Source organism: Pocillopora verrucosa, chromosome 13, assembly GCF_036669915.1.
Source record: "Pocillopora verrucosa isolate sample1 chromosome 13, ASM3666991v2, whole genome shotgun sequence".
Taxonomy (NCBI): Eukaryota; Metazoa; Cnidaria; class Anthozoa; order Scleractinia; family Pocilloporidae; genus Pocillopora; species Pocillopora verrucosa.
In genome coordinates, this window is record NC_089324.1 from 11,936,653 (window position 1) to 11,953,360 (window position 16,708).

At 38.3% G+C, this 16,708-nt stretch overlaps 2 protein-coding genes, 1 long non-coding RNA gene and 1 pseudogene across 3 annotated transcripts; all 4 read right to left on the reverse strand.

Moving 5' to 3' along the window:
- Positions 1–454: 454 nt before the first annotated feature.
- Positions 455–7,891, reverse strand: LOC136277614 (uncharacterized; annotated as a pseudogene).
- A 221-nt stretch (positions 7,892–8,112) lies between these two features.
- Positions 8,113–10,378, reverse strand: LOC136277920 (uncharacterized). Its single transcript, XM_066160816.1, has 2 exons — positions 10,280–10,378; positions 8,113–10,010 (listed from the first exon to the last, which is right to left on the reverse strand). Exon 2 carries the CDS (start codon positions 9,994–9,996, stop codon positions 8,857–8,859), a length of 1,140 nt encoding a protein of 379 aa, XP_066016913.1. The 5' UTR covers positions 9,997–10,010; positions 10,280–10,378; the 3' UTR covers positions 8,113–8,856.
- LOC136277615 (uncharacterized) lies at positions 10,276–11,916 on the reverse strand. The gene is made up of 4 exons (XM_066159991.1): positions 11,781–11,916; positions 11,302–11,455; positions 10,897–11,138; positions 10,276–10,455 (listed from the first exon to the last, which is right to left on the reverse strand). Exons 1-4 carry the CDS (start codon positions 11,793–11,795, stop codon positions 10,276–10,278), a joined length of 591 nt encoding a protein of 196 aa, XP_066016088.1. The 5' UTR covers positions 11,796–11,916.
- A 98-nt stretch (positions 11,917–12,014) lies between these two features.
- On the reverse strand, positions 12,015–14,910 carry LOC136277924 (uncharacterized). The gene is made up of 5 exons (XR_010716094.1): positions 14,708–14,910; positions 14,396–14,498; positions 13,483–13,655; positions 12,476–12,619; positions 12,015–12,146 (listed from the first exon to the last, which is right to left on the reverse strand). It is a non-coding gene; the product is annotated as an uncharacterized lncRNA (long non-coding RNA).
- Positions 14,911–16,708: the final 1,798 nt, after the last annotated feature.

Consider the following 16,708-nt stretch of genomic DNA (forward strand, 5'->3'; position numbering starts at 1 on the left):
AGAAATAATACAAGCCAATCACAGTTTTGAATGCGACTACAAATCGTCTTTTACCCTCATATTTATAAAAGAAGGATACCACATTAGGAAGATACATAGATGATCCCAGTGTACCAGTACCTAAAGCTACAAAGCTTGACCGTAGCAAGTGTTCAGCAACATGTTCCAACACCGCCATCTCGATTCCTCAGTCAGTCGTTTACACTGAACTTAAAGCAGTAGTGACAACAGAGTAGAGTGCGTCTTACAAAGGAGAAACATTTGTACAAGAGACAGAAGTAACTATATGCGATTACAGAGGTGCGTTGGAACTCTGGTCCACAAATAGTTATGCACTGTCCGAAGTATAAAACAATTTTGTTGATAGCTGACAGACAGAGAAGAACAACAAGTAAACTTTAGAGCTGTTATTATTGAAGTGTGACTTGCAATTTCCATTTTTATATAAAGAAGGACTTGTATTTTCACCAAAAATAAAAAGATGTAATATTTTTTGGGAGATCCAGTGATTAGGACATTTAAGAAATTAAGTTATGAAAGGAAACTTGGTTGGTACTTCTCACTACTAACAAGTCTTGTTGACAAATATTTTCAGATCAGAGTTTCAAATAAAGTAAATTGAAGAACTTATTTAAAAGGTGTTTTTTCTCAAAGGGCACATTGACTACCTCTGTCTTGTCTGCATGCCAAATGTTTGCAAAGCATGTGGTATTGAAACTCTTACAAAAATGTTTTGTAAGAATAAAAACAGCAAAACAAATTACAGCAATTAGTCACAAAAACAGAGCAAAAAACTGAAAAAAAAACAGCAACAACAATCGTGAAAAAAGAAAGATTAATCAGGTGTTGAATTTGTTTGTCTAAGGCATGAAATTTCTACTAAAAATATTGTCAACAAAAAGTCTCTGACAGTGTTTGAGGCAACTGAGCTTGACTGTTCCAAGGTTTTCTAACAAAGGCAACCAGTAATGTAGGTTAGGGAAGTAACTTATGTTCATAACTAACAAAGTTCTTTAAGTGTAGATAACAATGTAATTATTGTTAATTATTGTAGAAGTTGTGTACCAAGGAACAGCCAATGAATGTTTGATGATTTTGGCACATCAGTGAACCTGAGACATTAATTTGCATCACAATAAAATATTTTTTGATCATGGAATCCAAGAGTCCTTTGAGGTTAGAAAGCAAATCTGTGATATGAGTACATTGGATTAATTGGCAATTTCCATTTAACACAACTGACAGCTGGTTCATGAGAAAATCCATATTAATGTAAAGATTTACTGAAACTTAGTTTGAATAATAAATTTCATGATCTTTAAGTTATAAACATATACATGTATGTATATCTCTTGGTAAGTTTTGTATAGCATACCTTTTATTGAGCCAAAGTTTTAAGCCTCTGAAATTACTCCTTTTCTTAAAACCTTCACATTCAAGGTATTGAGAATTTCTTAGAATTTATGTGGACCTCAGGATATTAAAATTGCCTCAAATTCAATTCCCAGAAATTCCCAAGAGTTCCACACTTCTTAAATTATAGGTAGTTTGTAAAGCTAAGAATTCCTAGGAATTCCAAGGGATTCCAAGTCCTCACAAAACTGGAGTCTTCCTTTCCCAGAAATTCCCAGTAATTCCAAGCTTTTTAAATCAGAGTTAATTTGCATAGTTGGGAATTTTTGAGAATTCCTAGGAATTCCCAGGAATTCCCAGAAAACTGGGAATTCAGTTCGCAAGGGAAAGGTTCAATTATAGATAAAGATTCAAACTATTCTTGGTTTTCAATGTTAGTGAGTTTAATTAAGGGGGTGTACATTCAGTGATACAAGCCACATAAAAGAACTTCTGCAAAATTCCACTTACAGTATATTTTATATTTAAAATTTGAAAATTCTCTCAGATCTTTGTAGTTGCAAAAGGCATTTGCAACCAGTGTTTGTTGTTTTGGTTGTTCTTATGGTATAACAGATACCAAAAAAAAGATGTAAGGCTAGAGGTTGTCATTTTTATATTGTTGGAGGAAAGACAGCCTCTCCAATCTCCTGTATTTGCAACTCCTTTTGTCTACCTCAGTGTCACTGATTAAGTTAGTACTTTTGCAGACAATCTGATATGGCCACTCTCCCAAGAGTGTTATTTCTTTAGGTTAATGACATTCTTTGTGGTTTTTATTCTCATTGAAGGTGTAAGAATATTGCATTTCCATTTCCAAAACAGGTTTCTGTATAGTAATCTTCTTAAGGAAACATCACCTTTTGCTCCAGGTGATGTGCTTCTAAATTAGAAACATAGTACATCCACAGAGAGACAGTCTTGTATTACAATTGCAATAAAGCTAGCCTACTTGGCAAAAGTAATGTTAAATTAGCAGACTTGTCCATCTAGTTAAGTTCTCCACTGCAGGTAAAAGTTCAGTTAAGTTACAATAGGTACTTTAGTTATTTCTTAGTAATTAATATAAGTTGCTCTATTGCTCTGCTTACTGGCACATTTATATGAATGAATTTGCATTCTTGGAAGCTAACATTTAACATTCCAAAACTTACTGCATTTGTTAGCTCCTCCACCTCTTGAAATGACAATCTTCCAAATGCTAAAGTTTCTTAAATATTGCTCATATTAACTTCCCTAAAAGTCTATGGTTATTGTTAAATTGAATCACCTATTGTAAATAAAACATGTTAAAGTTCATCTTGTGAATCTCATTTTAACTTCATGAGCTCTTGGATGATCTTACAGTGCTCTATGGTGGCCGAGAACTGCCAATAGAAAAATCCGCATTTTTGAAAGAAAATTGTTTTCTTTTTTATTTTGATTTACATTTTTTTTTATTTTTCAATTTATTTTTTTATTTTTAAAATAGAGTGAAAGTAAAATCAATTGAAATAAAAATAAAATAAAATAAAACCAAAGTAAAATAAAATAAAACCAAAGTAAAATAAAATAAAACCAAAGTAAAATAAAATGAAATTATTCGACCCAGCCGAGAGCTGCCACTACCAGCATGCATTGCGTGCGTTACTGTCACACGCTCGAGTTCATCATGGCCGATGCATGGAAGAGGCTCAATGAAAAAGTTAAAGCAAAGCGTACCAAAAAAAACCAGCCCAAGGACCATCGAAGGAAAGATGAACTGACAGTTCAACGTTTGTCAGCAGAAGTTTCTGGAAAGGCCCAAAAGTATACAAGGATTGGGCCAAGAGAGTTTGCTCCCTTCGACGAAACGGAGGAATTGACCATTGGTAATATCAAGAGCGCTTGTGAGAGGCATTTTCTACAAAAAATCGGAAAGAATCTCGTATGTGATATCTTAGCAGGAGAACAGGGCCCATCGTGCAAGACTCTTGCCCAAATACCGGACTTAAAGGTTGTATACGTCCGCTTCATTCCAGATCCAGCTGATGAAGGCGATGTCAACAGCACCCAGAATTCCACGAGAAAGAGGAAGGACGCAACTGGAGAGTCCTCGACTTATACCGAATTTAATCCTCCGCCGTCAAAATCAAGGTCAAGCCCCAGTAAACTTATGCATTCGAGACAGAAATTACCCACACAAGCAGCGGGCACAAAAAGTACGTATTACCCTCGAAGTTTATCAATTTCTGACATGATCAAACTTGGCAAAATCAACACAAATACCGCCACTACTATTGTGAGCCTCATTGAGCCTCTTCCATGCATCGGCCATGATGAACTCGAGCGTGTGACAGTAACGCACGCAATGCATGCTGGTAGTGGCAGCTCTCGGCTGGGTCGAATAATTTCATTTTATTTTACTTTGGTTTTATTTTATTTTACTTTGGTTTTATTTTATTTTACTTTGGTTTTATTTTATTTTACTTTGGTTTTATTTTATTTTATTTTTATTTCAATTGATTTTACTTTCACTCTATTTTAAAAATAAAAAATAAATTGAAAAATAAAAAAAAATGTAAATCAAAATAAAAAAGAAAACAATTTTCTTTCAAAAATGCGGATTTTTCTATTGGCAGTTCTCGGCCACCATAGTGCTCAGTACTGGCTAAGATTTGATCAAGAAATCTGAAAATTCTTTCTCAGAGTTTCTTTCTTATTATACCCAGTGTTAGATCTTTCAAGTACTGCTTCTAAACTTCCTCTTGTCAATTCACACACACCATCTCAAAGAAATGTGTTTGATGAGTGTAACGTAAATTTGAATTGCAACTTACTTTATCAGTAAAGAGCACACCCATGCCTTCTTTTGCTTCTTTTAAAGTGAACCCAGCATAACATCTAAACAACTATTGATGCAGCTCCACAGTGACAAACAAATAATCTTAATTTTTTTTACTTAAAACTCTGTTACAATTTATGGATGCATGTGGAGTATTTTTATGATAGAAGTGATCATTATCCCTTATTAAGTGTTTATTCATTTTTTTATTAATTTTTATGGTATAATTTGTAGCCATTTAAGATAGTATAGAACATCCACATCAGCTTATCCTGCATCAAGCTGCACATAGTCGTGATAGATAGGTAAGTTGGATCATGTGTGCTATCATGTAGAGGCCAGACTTACAGCCATCCACATTAGGGTTATCTCAAACAGGAAACTGAAGCAGGTCCAGCAGAAGCAGCACAGAAACCTGCTGGCAATGCCATTTGACAGCTGGGAGTAGTACAAGACAACAGAGTAGACCCTGCACAGCTGCTGAGAACCTGTTCTCATCTCAAAGGCCCAACCCATGAGAACTTAAGAACTCAACAAAAACCACAACAAAAAACGGCTCCTTTAGATGCCACCAAGTTTGCAAATGAAAACGAGCAACAATAATGTAATTTTATAATATTTAAAGAGGGATTGGGACGAATTTAAAGGTTCAATAACAAAGACAGCGGTCTGTAACAGAATCCGGAAAGACGCAACATCAACTATCTGTATCATTCAGGTAAATTCCGAGTCATTTATTTGACGATTATTTTTAACTAAAAGCTCTATTTTGGACGTTGGCGAACTTACATCTACGCGTTGGTAAAGCGACCATCATTCGTTAAAAATGGTAGATTTTCCCGCAGAAAGTTGTTGTTCCAACAACAGTATGCCACAGCTGACAGTTTAAAAATTGAGGTTATGAGTAATTCTATACAAAAGCAAAGCTGACTTCTTGCAATGAAATAGTACGATTTTCTGACATCATTGTCACTGTGTGGCAGGGTGCAACCATGCTTGAGTGGGATTTATTTTCGACTAAGTTCTGAAATCGTGAAAACAACCTCCATATCAAACCATAAAACGGTCAGCAATAGATTCCATCCACCAAAACCACCTCGGTCGAGAGGGACTGACGTGGAATGATGGACACCTCATGACGTATTATACTTATAGACAATTAGGAAGCTACGAAAACATGCCGATTCATCCCGATGATTTGAGTGTGATATTAGTCGGGAGGCAGCTCGCCAAAAAACGATTTTCGCTAAACATTTTGAGTAGAAGCAGGCAACATAGCTCAAAATCTTCGTCTTGCCGCCCTGATTAAGAATCGTGCTGTTGCCCACTCCAAATGTTATGATATCTGTCATTAAGCGGGTTTTTTGTCTAGGCCCTCGCTCCTGCAGCATGAGGCTGAACTGTAACATTTATATAAACCCAATAAAAAGTGCACGATACGATGGGGAAATAGCTGAATCTTTGCTGCTTGACATTTAGAGCTCGATAGACAGTAGTGTGGGAGATAAAATGCGTCACGTGACTTGTTATGAAGAGTCACGTGACTTTTCAATTAAATCGGTTTTAAAGCATAAAAGACGCTCTATTCACACCTTCCTTTAATATAGTTTTCAACTTTCTGACGTTTCTCACTTCGATTTACACATCCAACAATAAAAACACAAAAATGCAACGGGTGATCAGCTATGATGGGTCACTTGATGTAATGAAATCATTCTATTTTCAGTCATTCTATAGCGTTTCCAACCTATGTAACATTTCCTATGAGTTAGCATTTTTCATGTAAACAGACTGAAATTTATTCTACTTGGCCGCACGGTTTACCGGCAGTGTTCCTGTCGTTTCTACACCTTTCGCCACATTTACATGCCTTGGAACAGCAAAGAGATAGTTGAACGCAAGTGCAGCGTCGGTTTACACAGCATCCGCCTTCTCGGGAGCACCCACAGTATGCTAACTGTAAACACGCCGCTGACACTTCTTCTCGCGTCATTAACTTTGGCTTCAGAAGGCCTTCACTGTAGTACCATCCGCTGTCTTCAGGTTTTGGGAGAGAAGGAAATGATTCCAGTGCTTTATTCCATACCATGGTCTGATAGTTTGCCCGCTTTATGTGGAGAATCAGTGCATCTTGAGTCGGAGGTAGGGCGTCAAGATCTTTCTTGGATTTGCGAAACGCTGCTGCTCTTTCTTTATTGATTTCCACTTCTTGTGTTCCCGGATTGTAGAGTTTGCATACAAAAGCTTCAGCTTTGGCAAGAACGTCAGCACTGATTTGACTTTCTTCTCCAAGGTGTTCCAAGAGATCAGGTGCATCTTCGAAGACTTTCCATGCCGATGCCTTGCCCACACCATAGAACTGGCTTGTCGTATCACAGCCAGTAATTGCATGAAATGCCAGAAGCGACTTCCTCTTCTCCTCGGAGAGCGGGATTCTGTGAACGGGTATGTAACGCCTTTGTCTTGATGTACCCGCAAACATCCATATCTCTTGACAAAGGTGCTCTCGGTGTGCCAAAAGGAGGACAAGAACGTCCGTATCACGACACAAAATGTTGACTTGCTTGTACCTTCTTGCTGCTGCGTCTCAGGCATGCAGTACTATTCTAGTATCTGCCTCCTCATGATCTGATGCGAGCTCTCTTACATCTTGTCGTGATGTGTCAGATGACCACACCTTCAGTGGCTCCTTGAAGCCTCCATTGATCACCAGCTCTCGCCCAGGAGGCGCGCTGTAACTCTCCGAGATTTCAGTAGAGTGGAAATGAGCTAGGCTAGCCTTCTTATCTTCTAGAATGATGAATATGTAAATCGAAATGAGAAACGTCAGAAAGTTGAAAACTATATTAAAGGAAAGTGTGAATAGAGCGTCTTTTATGCTTTAAAACCGATTTTATTGGAAAGTCACGTGACTCTTCATAACTGATCACGTGACGCATTTTATCTCCCACACTACTGTCTATCAAGCTCTAAACGTCAAGTATCAAAGATTCAGCTATTTCCCCATCCTATTGTGCACTTTTTATTGGGTTTATATAAATGTTATAGTTCAGCCTCGTTTTCATGCTGCAGGAGCGAGGGCCTAGACAAAAAACCCGCTTAATGACAGATATCATAACATTTGGAGTGGGCAACAGCACAATTCTTAATCAGGGTGGCAAGACGAAGATTTTAAGCTATGTTGCCTGCTTTTACTCAAAATGTTTAGCGAAAATGAAAAATGAGCGCCCTTCGTGACAGTGCTTCCTGACTATGTTGTTTGGGAAATTACATCAAAACTTTACACCCGAGAAATGGTAAGTATTAATTTATTGTTTGATGGTAGTGTTATAAAACGTTTTGCGAAATTTTAGGCAGATATTTCAGATAATTAAAAGGTGCCAAGGTGTTAGGTAGTTTTGGTGGATGTCAGGAGTGGCCATCCACCAAAACACTGATCAAAACCATCATGAGTATTTTTCTAACTTTATCTAAAGCCATTGTTAGATCTTCAAGGAAACAAAAGATTTATATTCCGCAAAACGTTAGCAGTTAGTGTTCTGGCTAATTATTTCTTATAATGCACAATTGCTGACCAAACGTTCATAATGAAATCATAACACGTAAAATTGAAGTGGTTTTGGTGGATGTTTCTCTCTCCATAGTTCTTAAGTCAGCACCTTTTATTATTGAAACCATAATCATAACATGGGCCATCTATATAGAATACAAAGGGTTTTGGTGTGGCAATCATGTACTCTTGAAATACGATAAGAGAGAGTTTTTAACTGAATAAACAGATACTTGCAACAAAATTCCATATCCAGAAATTTCTTCCACTACTTCCTCTAAAATCATTACTTTTAAATACTACAAATCAGCACATCAGTAATTGTTATCAGGGGTCTGAATATCTTATAAATCTTTCACATTTATTTCAAGTAACCTATTTCATACGGATGATTAATTATACACTCAAGATGTAGAATGGCTTACATTTTACAAATTATTTCCCTTTTAATTTATGAACACACAGTGACAGGCCTTTGCCACATTGGTAAATGAAATCATTATATACCGTGTATTTTGTGATAATTGACCACAATAGAGGACAGTTGTAACTGAATGTTTTCTTGGTTGTTTGTTTGTTTATTTTTTGTACACAGCATCCAAAACAATGGAGGAGATAAATTTCAATAGCAAATTTTATTAATGGTCAAAATTAAATAACATTGGAAGATCAAATTAACTTTGTTACCCAAATTAACTTTGGTTTCTCGCTTATGCCAGGCTCCTAATATTCAAAAGCATTTATTATTATTTTTGTGTTCTTTTGGGTAACATTACTTGAAAAATAAACACGGAGAAAGGAAAACACAAAGGATTAAACTTGAAGCTAAATCAAAGTTAAAATTTGAGCCATAGCTGATCCAAATACTGAGCACTTAACCCATTTAGTAAAGTTCATGTATATGTCAGCCAGCTTGTCACAAGTTTTCCCCCTCTCTCCTCCAAAAGTCTCTGTAAACAAATTTTTCTATGTGGTCCCATATTGATAAGTACATTACAGCTCCTCGATCTCCTTCTCTCAAAATAAGGTAACTCTAAATTTAATAATGTAATTGACTTGATAAAACTCTAACTATAACTGGCTGTTACTCGCAACATTAATTTCTTGATATTTAAGCCAAACTGTTTTGTAGTCTTAATGCTTTGTGATCTTTACATTTTTGGCATTGCCATTTCCTCTTTGAGTTGATTGCCCAATCTGGTACTTGCACACATTCAGGGTGATACCAACTGGAACATCTAAAGCACATAACATATTCTTTCTTGTCATTTGGCAGTCGACATTTGCAAAAAATTTGTACCAATGTCTTGTTTTCAACGACATGACAAGGAACCCTTCTTATAGTCTTTGGAAAGGGAATAACTTTGGCACTTTCAAGACATGTGACATAGTGCTGTCGCATCAGTGCTTGATCGTAACGCTGAGTCGTTGGATCTAAACCTTGGCATAAATCTGTGGCAAATGCTAAGGCAAAAAGCCCACAGTCAGCAGAACCTATCTGCTTTTGTACCTTCTCATTGATGAAGGTGACTGTATCACCAGCATGCAGCAACATCTGACAGGCATGTTCAACTCCAATGGCATTTGGCTTGATGAACAGGCTGTCAAAGACTCTGACAGTGCCAGGATGTGACACACCAATTGTGCTAAGACATAGCCAGTGTCCAACATTTTTGATTTGCACAAACTCAGATGTTGCTGGATCGACCAAATGACCTCTTATAGCAGGATCACAAAGGCCATCAACCAGAGGAAATTGTTTCTTAAGAAGGATTTGGCCAGCATTGATTTCTGTGTCATAAAGCCATCCATTTTTGTCCAAAATGTTGTTTTTGGTGGCTTCCAGGATTGTGAGTCGCGATTCCGGATCGTCCGGGCAAACATTTTGTAAAGTTAACCAAATTTTTGGTGATGAACTGTCATCGTCAATCACTACTGCTGCAGGAGGAGGTTTCTTTACAGTTTCCTTCTTTTCATTTTTCGTTTCATTTTTGTTGTATAATTTGGGTGATGGGGAACCTTCCATTTCGCCTTCTTTACCACTGTTTTCTTTTAGCTTTCCAAATTCACATTCCTGCTTGCCATACACGTCAGTTTCTCTTTCACAATTTTCACTTCCTTTGGATGTGGTTGTTGTTTCATCAGATTTGGAAGCATTCTGTGCAGTGCTCCACGAAATATCTTGGCCTGTTGACGAGGAATTCCGGTAACTCTTTGTTGTATGTTCTGTACATTCTGTGACACCTGACATTTTTTTCCATGTACCTGCACGGAGAAGAAAACGACAAGAGGTTAAACGTTTTACCATGGGCGGAGCAAGTTAAATGTACATAACTTTTGCTGTCCCCTTACGTTAATTGCATATGTGTTTTTCATGTGGCCGAAAGTATAGTGAGCACGTACTGATACTAAATAACTATCCTTTGGAAGCGTAAGGTCGCAAGATGAATTGTTCTCTTTTTCATTATTATTTGTTGATGCGTTAACCCACTATACGCCCCTCAATGTTCATTAATTACAGAACTACAGATTACCTTGAGTACTTTTCTGGCAAAAAATCGGTGATGAGCACGGAGAGCATTCCACTCAGGCTCTTATCCCTATGGTTAGCGAGGTGGATGTATTTGAAATCCTCGTTTTGTCTTTCAAGACCGTTGTTGGTATTGACAGCTACTTGAAGACGGTCTTGCCGAAAAGCCCAAACCCATCGCTGAAAAGAAAACATAAATTGGTGTTTGTATGAATTGGAAAATTTGTTGACGTAGCGTTTCTTACTAAAGTATCTTAAAATATAAGTTTTCCCAATGGATCCCAGATTTCTACGGGTATTGATTTCCTCGCTTTTCAAATTTAAATCTTTACTCGGCAATGGAACTTTTCCTCGTCCGGACCAGGCGAGGGAGACTGAAGCATCGCTTAACAGCTTTGCCGTCCCAATTCTTCACCTTTTGAAAATGTTAGGGTAGCGTCAATGCGAAAGAGAATTAATCAGAGAGAATAGTCAACATGGACTTCTTGGGTGGAGGTTGCAGTTCTCTTTCTCAACCCTCTTTATTTCAATCTCACCACCATCTTTTGAACTTTATATCAAGGGAAGACTGGACGTTAGTGTTGAGGTTTTTATCGACGAATGATTGCTGTAGAAACTAACCTCTCGCTCTGCCAGCCACGTGTCTTGGAACCAGTGACGTAAGGCTTTGTTGCTTTTCCAAACGTGGAAATTTTCCAGCACTGTGACAGCGGACTCGAATTCCTCCCTCGTGGAAGCATGTGCTGTTCTTCGCAGCAAGGCGAGCAGTTCCTCTTTATGTGCCACAACACCATTGGCCGTTTTGGACGCCCATCGTTCCCAGGCTTGTTCCCGATGGAAGTCGCAAAGTAGTACTTTGCATTCTAAAATATATTGAAAAAGTGTGTTTAATAGCTAACCTTTCCAGTCTGCGGCCAAAAAGAAGGAACGACTTGTTTTTGGAATTCTTGGGGTGTTATTTTCAGAGACGTACCGTTGCATCTTGAAATTTAAATGCGGGCTGAGGTGCCATTAACTCAGACTTACCTGGGAACAAATTTTCGATGGCTTGTATCTCCTGTGAGCAGTTATCTGTCATGAATAGATGTGGTGACCAGTCTGGATTCCACTCTCTTACTACTTCAAGGGCTTCCTTTATTGAACACACAGTTTCATCTTCAGTCACGAAGGACCCTACCACCTGGTAATCAACATTAGTTTTTACCGCTAGAAAATACAGAGGTAATGCGTATCGCGTCGTCTTGTACGTAGCGTCAAGAAGGCAGATGTCGTTGCCATACAGACGAAGCAGTCGCTTTTGCCATACTGTTTGATGCACAATTAACAATTTCCTGCTTTGTTCTCCCCCCTTTTGAGTGAGACGTATTTCCTCAGCCAACTCAACAACATAGAAAAAGCGTTATGGTAAAATCAAGGGATGTCTCGTCAAGGCGGGGCAAAGATCACAGATATACGATAATCAATACGTAAGTAAGAACCCTAATGCTTAATTTTGCAGTGATAACCTTCTTCTTTTTCATTTTCAGACCAGACTGGAACCTCCATAGGCGTGTTTACTTGTTCTGAGTGGGGACGAAAGAAAAAGGAATCAGCGTTGTAAACTTTTCTCCACTCATCTGTCTTCATGTGGACATTTGCCTGGTCAATTCTTGACAGGCGGTTTTTAACCGTAGCTCGATACATGTGCGTGCGCAGGTCAGATGTCCTAGGGAAGTATCGTCGGTTTGTGGCTGATCATCTCGAAACAAGACCTCTTTCACGAAGATTTTCAAATGCCGTCTCATTTCATATATTTCTTTAACTCCCTCCGCTACGAGCTCGTGGATCCTCTTAATGATCTTCTCATCAAGAGGTTGAGAGATTCCAGCGACCTAGAGTAATAAAAAACTCGAACTGTGAAGATGCTCGCTATTTCAAGTGGGAACGCCCTAGTAATGCACACCTATACCTTATTTACTCCTTTGCAATTTTTTTATTTTGTGTGAATGTTTGAAATTGTACTTTAACAACAACAAGGAAAACGAAATCGTGGCGAAAAATATACAGGCACTTTTATGTCCCATTTTGACCGGCTTGCCCGCCAACTCTGTATCAAAGTCCCTGGGATTGAATTATTATCATGTATTTTAACGCAACGTCAACACAAGGTGTAATTTTTTTCAATGACCGTTGCATTAGTTTGTGTTGAACACTAAGTTACCTCGCCAACGAAGTGATTCTGATGGTCTGTAATGAGAGGTAGATCAATGTAAATCCTTCTTTCGTACTTGGTGACCCCTTCTTCTAAAGCTTTTCGCAAATTTCTAGACGCAGTTTCCCGTCTCTCTTTGCTGTCTTCTTGAATCTGAAAGACGAAAAATGATACACTTAAAGGAAAAAAATGGATGCCTTGTAACGGTAAACTGAATGTGACAGATGCAGTGCACAAATAAGTTTTTCCCGCAGCTTCAACTCGATTTTTCTGTTTTAAAATTGATTCACGTTATGTGGATGAAAAGAAAACTTGGTGCTGGCAGTGTGTAAGCTTTGTTTGACCACACTCACGTCCCAGACAGAGATAAAAAACATCAGAAAGCTCGAATTTTCTTGAATAACTAAGGGAACGGGACCACCTCTCGTGAATCGTCATTCCAGTCAAAAAGGTGACTATGTAGCAGGAATTTTGGACAGTGATACCGCATATCTGATTTATTCAGTAAACCGGATTCGTTCTGTTAATACACGAGTGGAACTACCTTGTGCTCTGCAAAAAATAAAATTTCTCGCATTTTTATCTGTGCTTTGCAGTCAAACTTCCGAAAGATAAATATATCAGCGTGAGATGAGTGATAGTGTATTTCTCAAGTTATTTTCTGGAATGTGAAGAAACAGAAGTGTCATTGCGTGATGCCTTGAAAGATAAGGAGCCGACATACGACAGCTTGATAGAAAGCAAAAAACGTAGAATTGCGTTTATTTTCTCTTTTGTCAGCAGCATACATCAGTTAGAGGTTTTTGTAATTGGTAAGTTGTAAACTATCTTCAATTTAGCCGAGATTGAACTGTTATCGCGGTTGTCATAAAAGTATTCTGAGATCAATGTCATTTGACCCAGCGATATGTGTATTTGACCTTTCGGGTTAGCAAGCCATATATAGGTGACAGTAGCAACACCAATGTCGCGGATAAAAAAAAAAGTATGTATGTACAGTACAATATTATATTTACCTCTTCTGCATCTTCTCGTTTCCTTTTCTCTCCAGCTTTTCTATCTTTGCCGTACTGACAATCGAACACTTTCCTTCCCAAAATTATGAAAGGCACACCAGTAAAACGAATTTTTGCTCCTTTAATGTCTCGTGGATCTTCCCAGGGTATTTTGTGACTTCTGTTCGAGTAATCTGTTTTATAAATTGTAATGGAAGATAGGCTCAGTATAGCAAGGACGAGAGAGATACAAGCTAGCGCGACGTAACGCTTTCAAATATATATATGCATACCAGTATTTCCGAAACCTTTGTCAGCCTTAAAGCAAGAAAACTTCGTCGTCGATCCTGTTTCGAACTCCGCAATGAGTTTATACGCCTCATCAACAGAATTTACGTATCCGAAATTATCGGCATCTCTACCATCAGGCGAAGGTTCGCGCTTTAAAATTCCCGCCATGTTGTTTCTGTTTGTTCTTGGGGTGTTCGGCTATGTCTCCTCGCGGATTTCCGAGAATCTTCGGCTATGATTTGCAAGCTATTAAATATTCCATCTCAGTCCCTCTCGACCGAGGTGGTTTTGGTGGATGGAATCTAATGCTGACCCTATAAAACGATAAAATATCCTAACTGCACGGTGAACGAAACAAACGGACTATCAACGCCTTGTGTTCACCTTTCTCAAAAAACTGACCTCGCGAACATGTATGTCGATGACAAATCTAATAATTGAGACTGTTTCGGCAAATTCGAAGGGTTGCATTTAGTTTGTGGCACACACGCAACTGTCATCTTCAAATAAACCATATGCGCCGAAATCAGCAAGATCATTAAAACACCTTAAAGGAAAGGAAGCTTTGTCTGAATAATGCAGTAGAAAAGCAGTAGGCTTTGAAACTTTAACACTACTAACGTAATGAAAATGGTTCGCAAACCTTTAAGACGTTATCTTGAAATACGATGATGTATTTCTGGTGTGATAAGGTTCCAGCTGCAAGCATTCCATGGAATCTCTTCCATGACTTCACGGAATTAAACCTACATTTAGGATATACGAATTGACGAAAAATTAGAAATAATCATTACAAAGATATTTCAAATAGCTACAAAATAGATTTCGAAACTAACGAGGATCATGTTTTGAGTCCGACGCAATATTCTTTCACACCAAAGTGTTGCCGCCGCATGATCGTGCAAGAAGAGCTGAGAAGTAAGTAACGGAATTTCCTTTACAACATCTAACTTACCGTAACATCTTCAAGTCAAAAACTAGTTGTAGACTGTGAGGCCATTCCCGCGACAAGGTCAACGTGCACTGTTCGAACGGATCTTGCGATCTGTCATCATGTGTCACACCAACACGATCACGTGACTCCCTTCAGTTTAGGACGCGACACCACAGTATACGGTCAGCGGTCCTCGTTGAAAAATATTGTTATAGTTGAAATTTTTATCAGTACTGTCATTTTCATTCTTACCATTCTTTTATCAAAATCTTGATAATTTTCCACCACATAAATCAGCGTGGGAAAGCAGACTTATCTGTAGTTTTTGATTCCAGGAGCGGCATGCCAATAGAACGATCAAATTAGTTCTGCGAACAGTGATGTACCCCTCTATCTGATCCGGTATTTTCAGGGCGCTAAAGGAACATTGCAGCATGATTGTCAAGTTAAACCCATGTTTGATTGGAAATTAGTACCCACGAGTGGTTGTAGAACGTGAGAAAGCCTTAATTCCCCCCCGGAATTACGTATCTGGGTGTGGACCTCCTTGGCTAATAGGTGTGGTGACTTTTGTAACCTTAAGTTAGAATGGAGTAGAGTAGCTAGATCGTAGAGCGGAACGTGTAATGTTGGATTGTCGACAACAAATCTGGATTATAGTGAAATAAAGTATACAGTATAAGATTACTAAACCAGTGTCGGCGGTAATTCTCACTGACGCAAGTGGGAAATTCTGCGAAGGTGTAGAATGGTACAGAATAATGTCGAAGAAGCTTTTCATGGTGAACTAGTTACTACACAACAAAAAGAAATGCATTTGTATCTTCAACTTCTTTAATAGCTCGATGTAGTTTGGCTGGTACGACAACTTGACAACTTACTGCTCAACTGATCTCTGAACACTAGGTTGTTCCTTATCCTTATATATATATATATATATTTAAACACGTGACACCTAGGAGTACTGAAGTTCTCGTTTAAACGTGTACGTGTATTAGAGATCCACCCAACCCAACCCAGGGGAGGACATCCATCACACAGTAATCTCGTGCGTGGGAAATTAACGTCTCCTACCCCAAACCCTTCTTTGAAGAAATCAGGGAAGAAGTAACAAGAAATTGACTGTCTTTCATCGAACGAACACCTATCCTCAATCTAGGCTTGCGTAATGCCTTGCGCAGTAATTCGTTACTATACTGCACTTGCGCAAGAAATGATTAGCATACCGCTTACGCAAGTAATTCAGTGTTTACAACTAAGTTTAAAAACGTAAATTGGCCGCCGTAAAGGGTAAAAAAAGCTGACGTTTCGAGCGCTAGCCCTTCGTCCTTCGCTCTGACGAAGGGCTAACGCTCGAAATGTCAGCTTTTTACTCTTTACGGTGGCCAATTTACGTTTTCAGCACAATTGTTGACACTAAATTACCTGCTATACTCTCCCACCAACGCAGCACCACAGTTTCTTTAGAAACTTACCCCCTTTATACTGCTAACGCAGTGTCGAAATCTTTTTCATGTTAAGTTTTCAGACCTTTTCACTAACGTTCATAGGTTGCTTGGTCAAAATCAACCATTGTAATCAATTTAAGATTACTAGGTACAATATTAAGAAGAGAAATTTAATTTTAACAACGGCACGGTTGTAAATGTTCAGTTTCGAGGTAACTACACAATAGCCATCTCCAACGAGAGTAAACAGTCGGACATGAAACTGCCCACAAAAGATAACACCTACTTTGCTGAAAACCAGTTAATCAGTTTTGCTTCCAAAGAGCAAAGTTCGGTTAAAAGTTAACACCTGTAGCCCTAAAGCAAGCTATTGCCACGCATCCAATAACTTTGGGTAAGCTGGTGCAAACCGACTTAGAGTCATTGTTTTTGGGAAAAATTTTATCAATCTGTTCAAGTTGTATGTTATCAAACTTTAAAGATACTCTAGACTTTTAAACCCTTTCAAAAACAGCTGGTTAAAGCCGGCATATTTTATTATTTTAGTAAAACCTCGCCTGTTATTTCTTTTCTC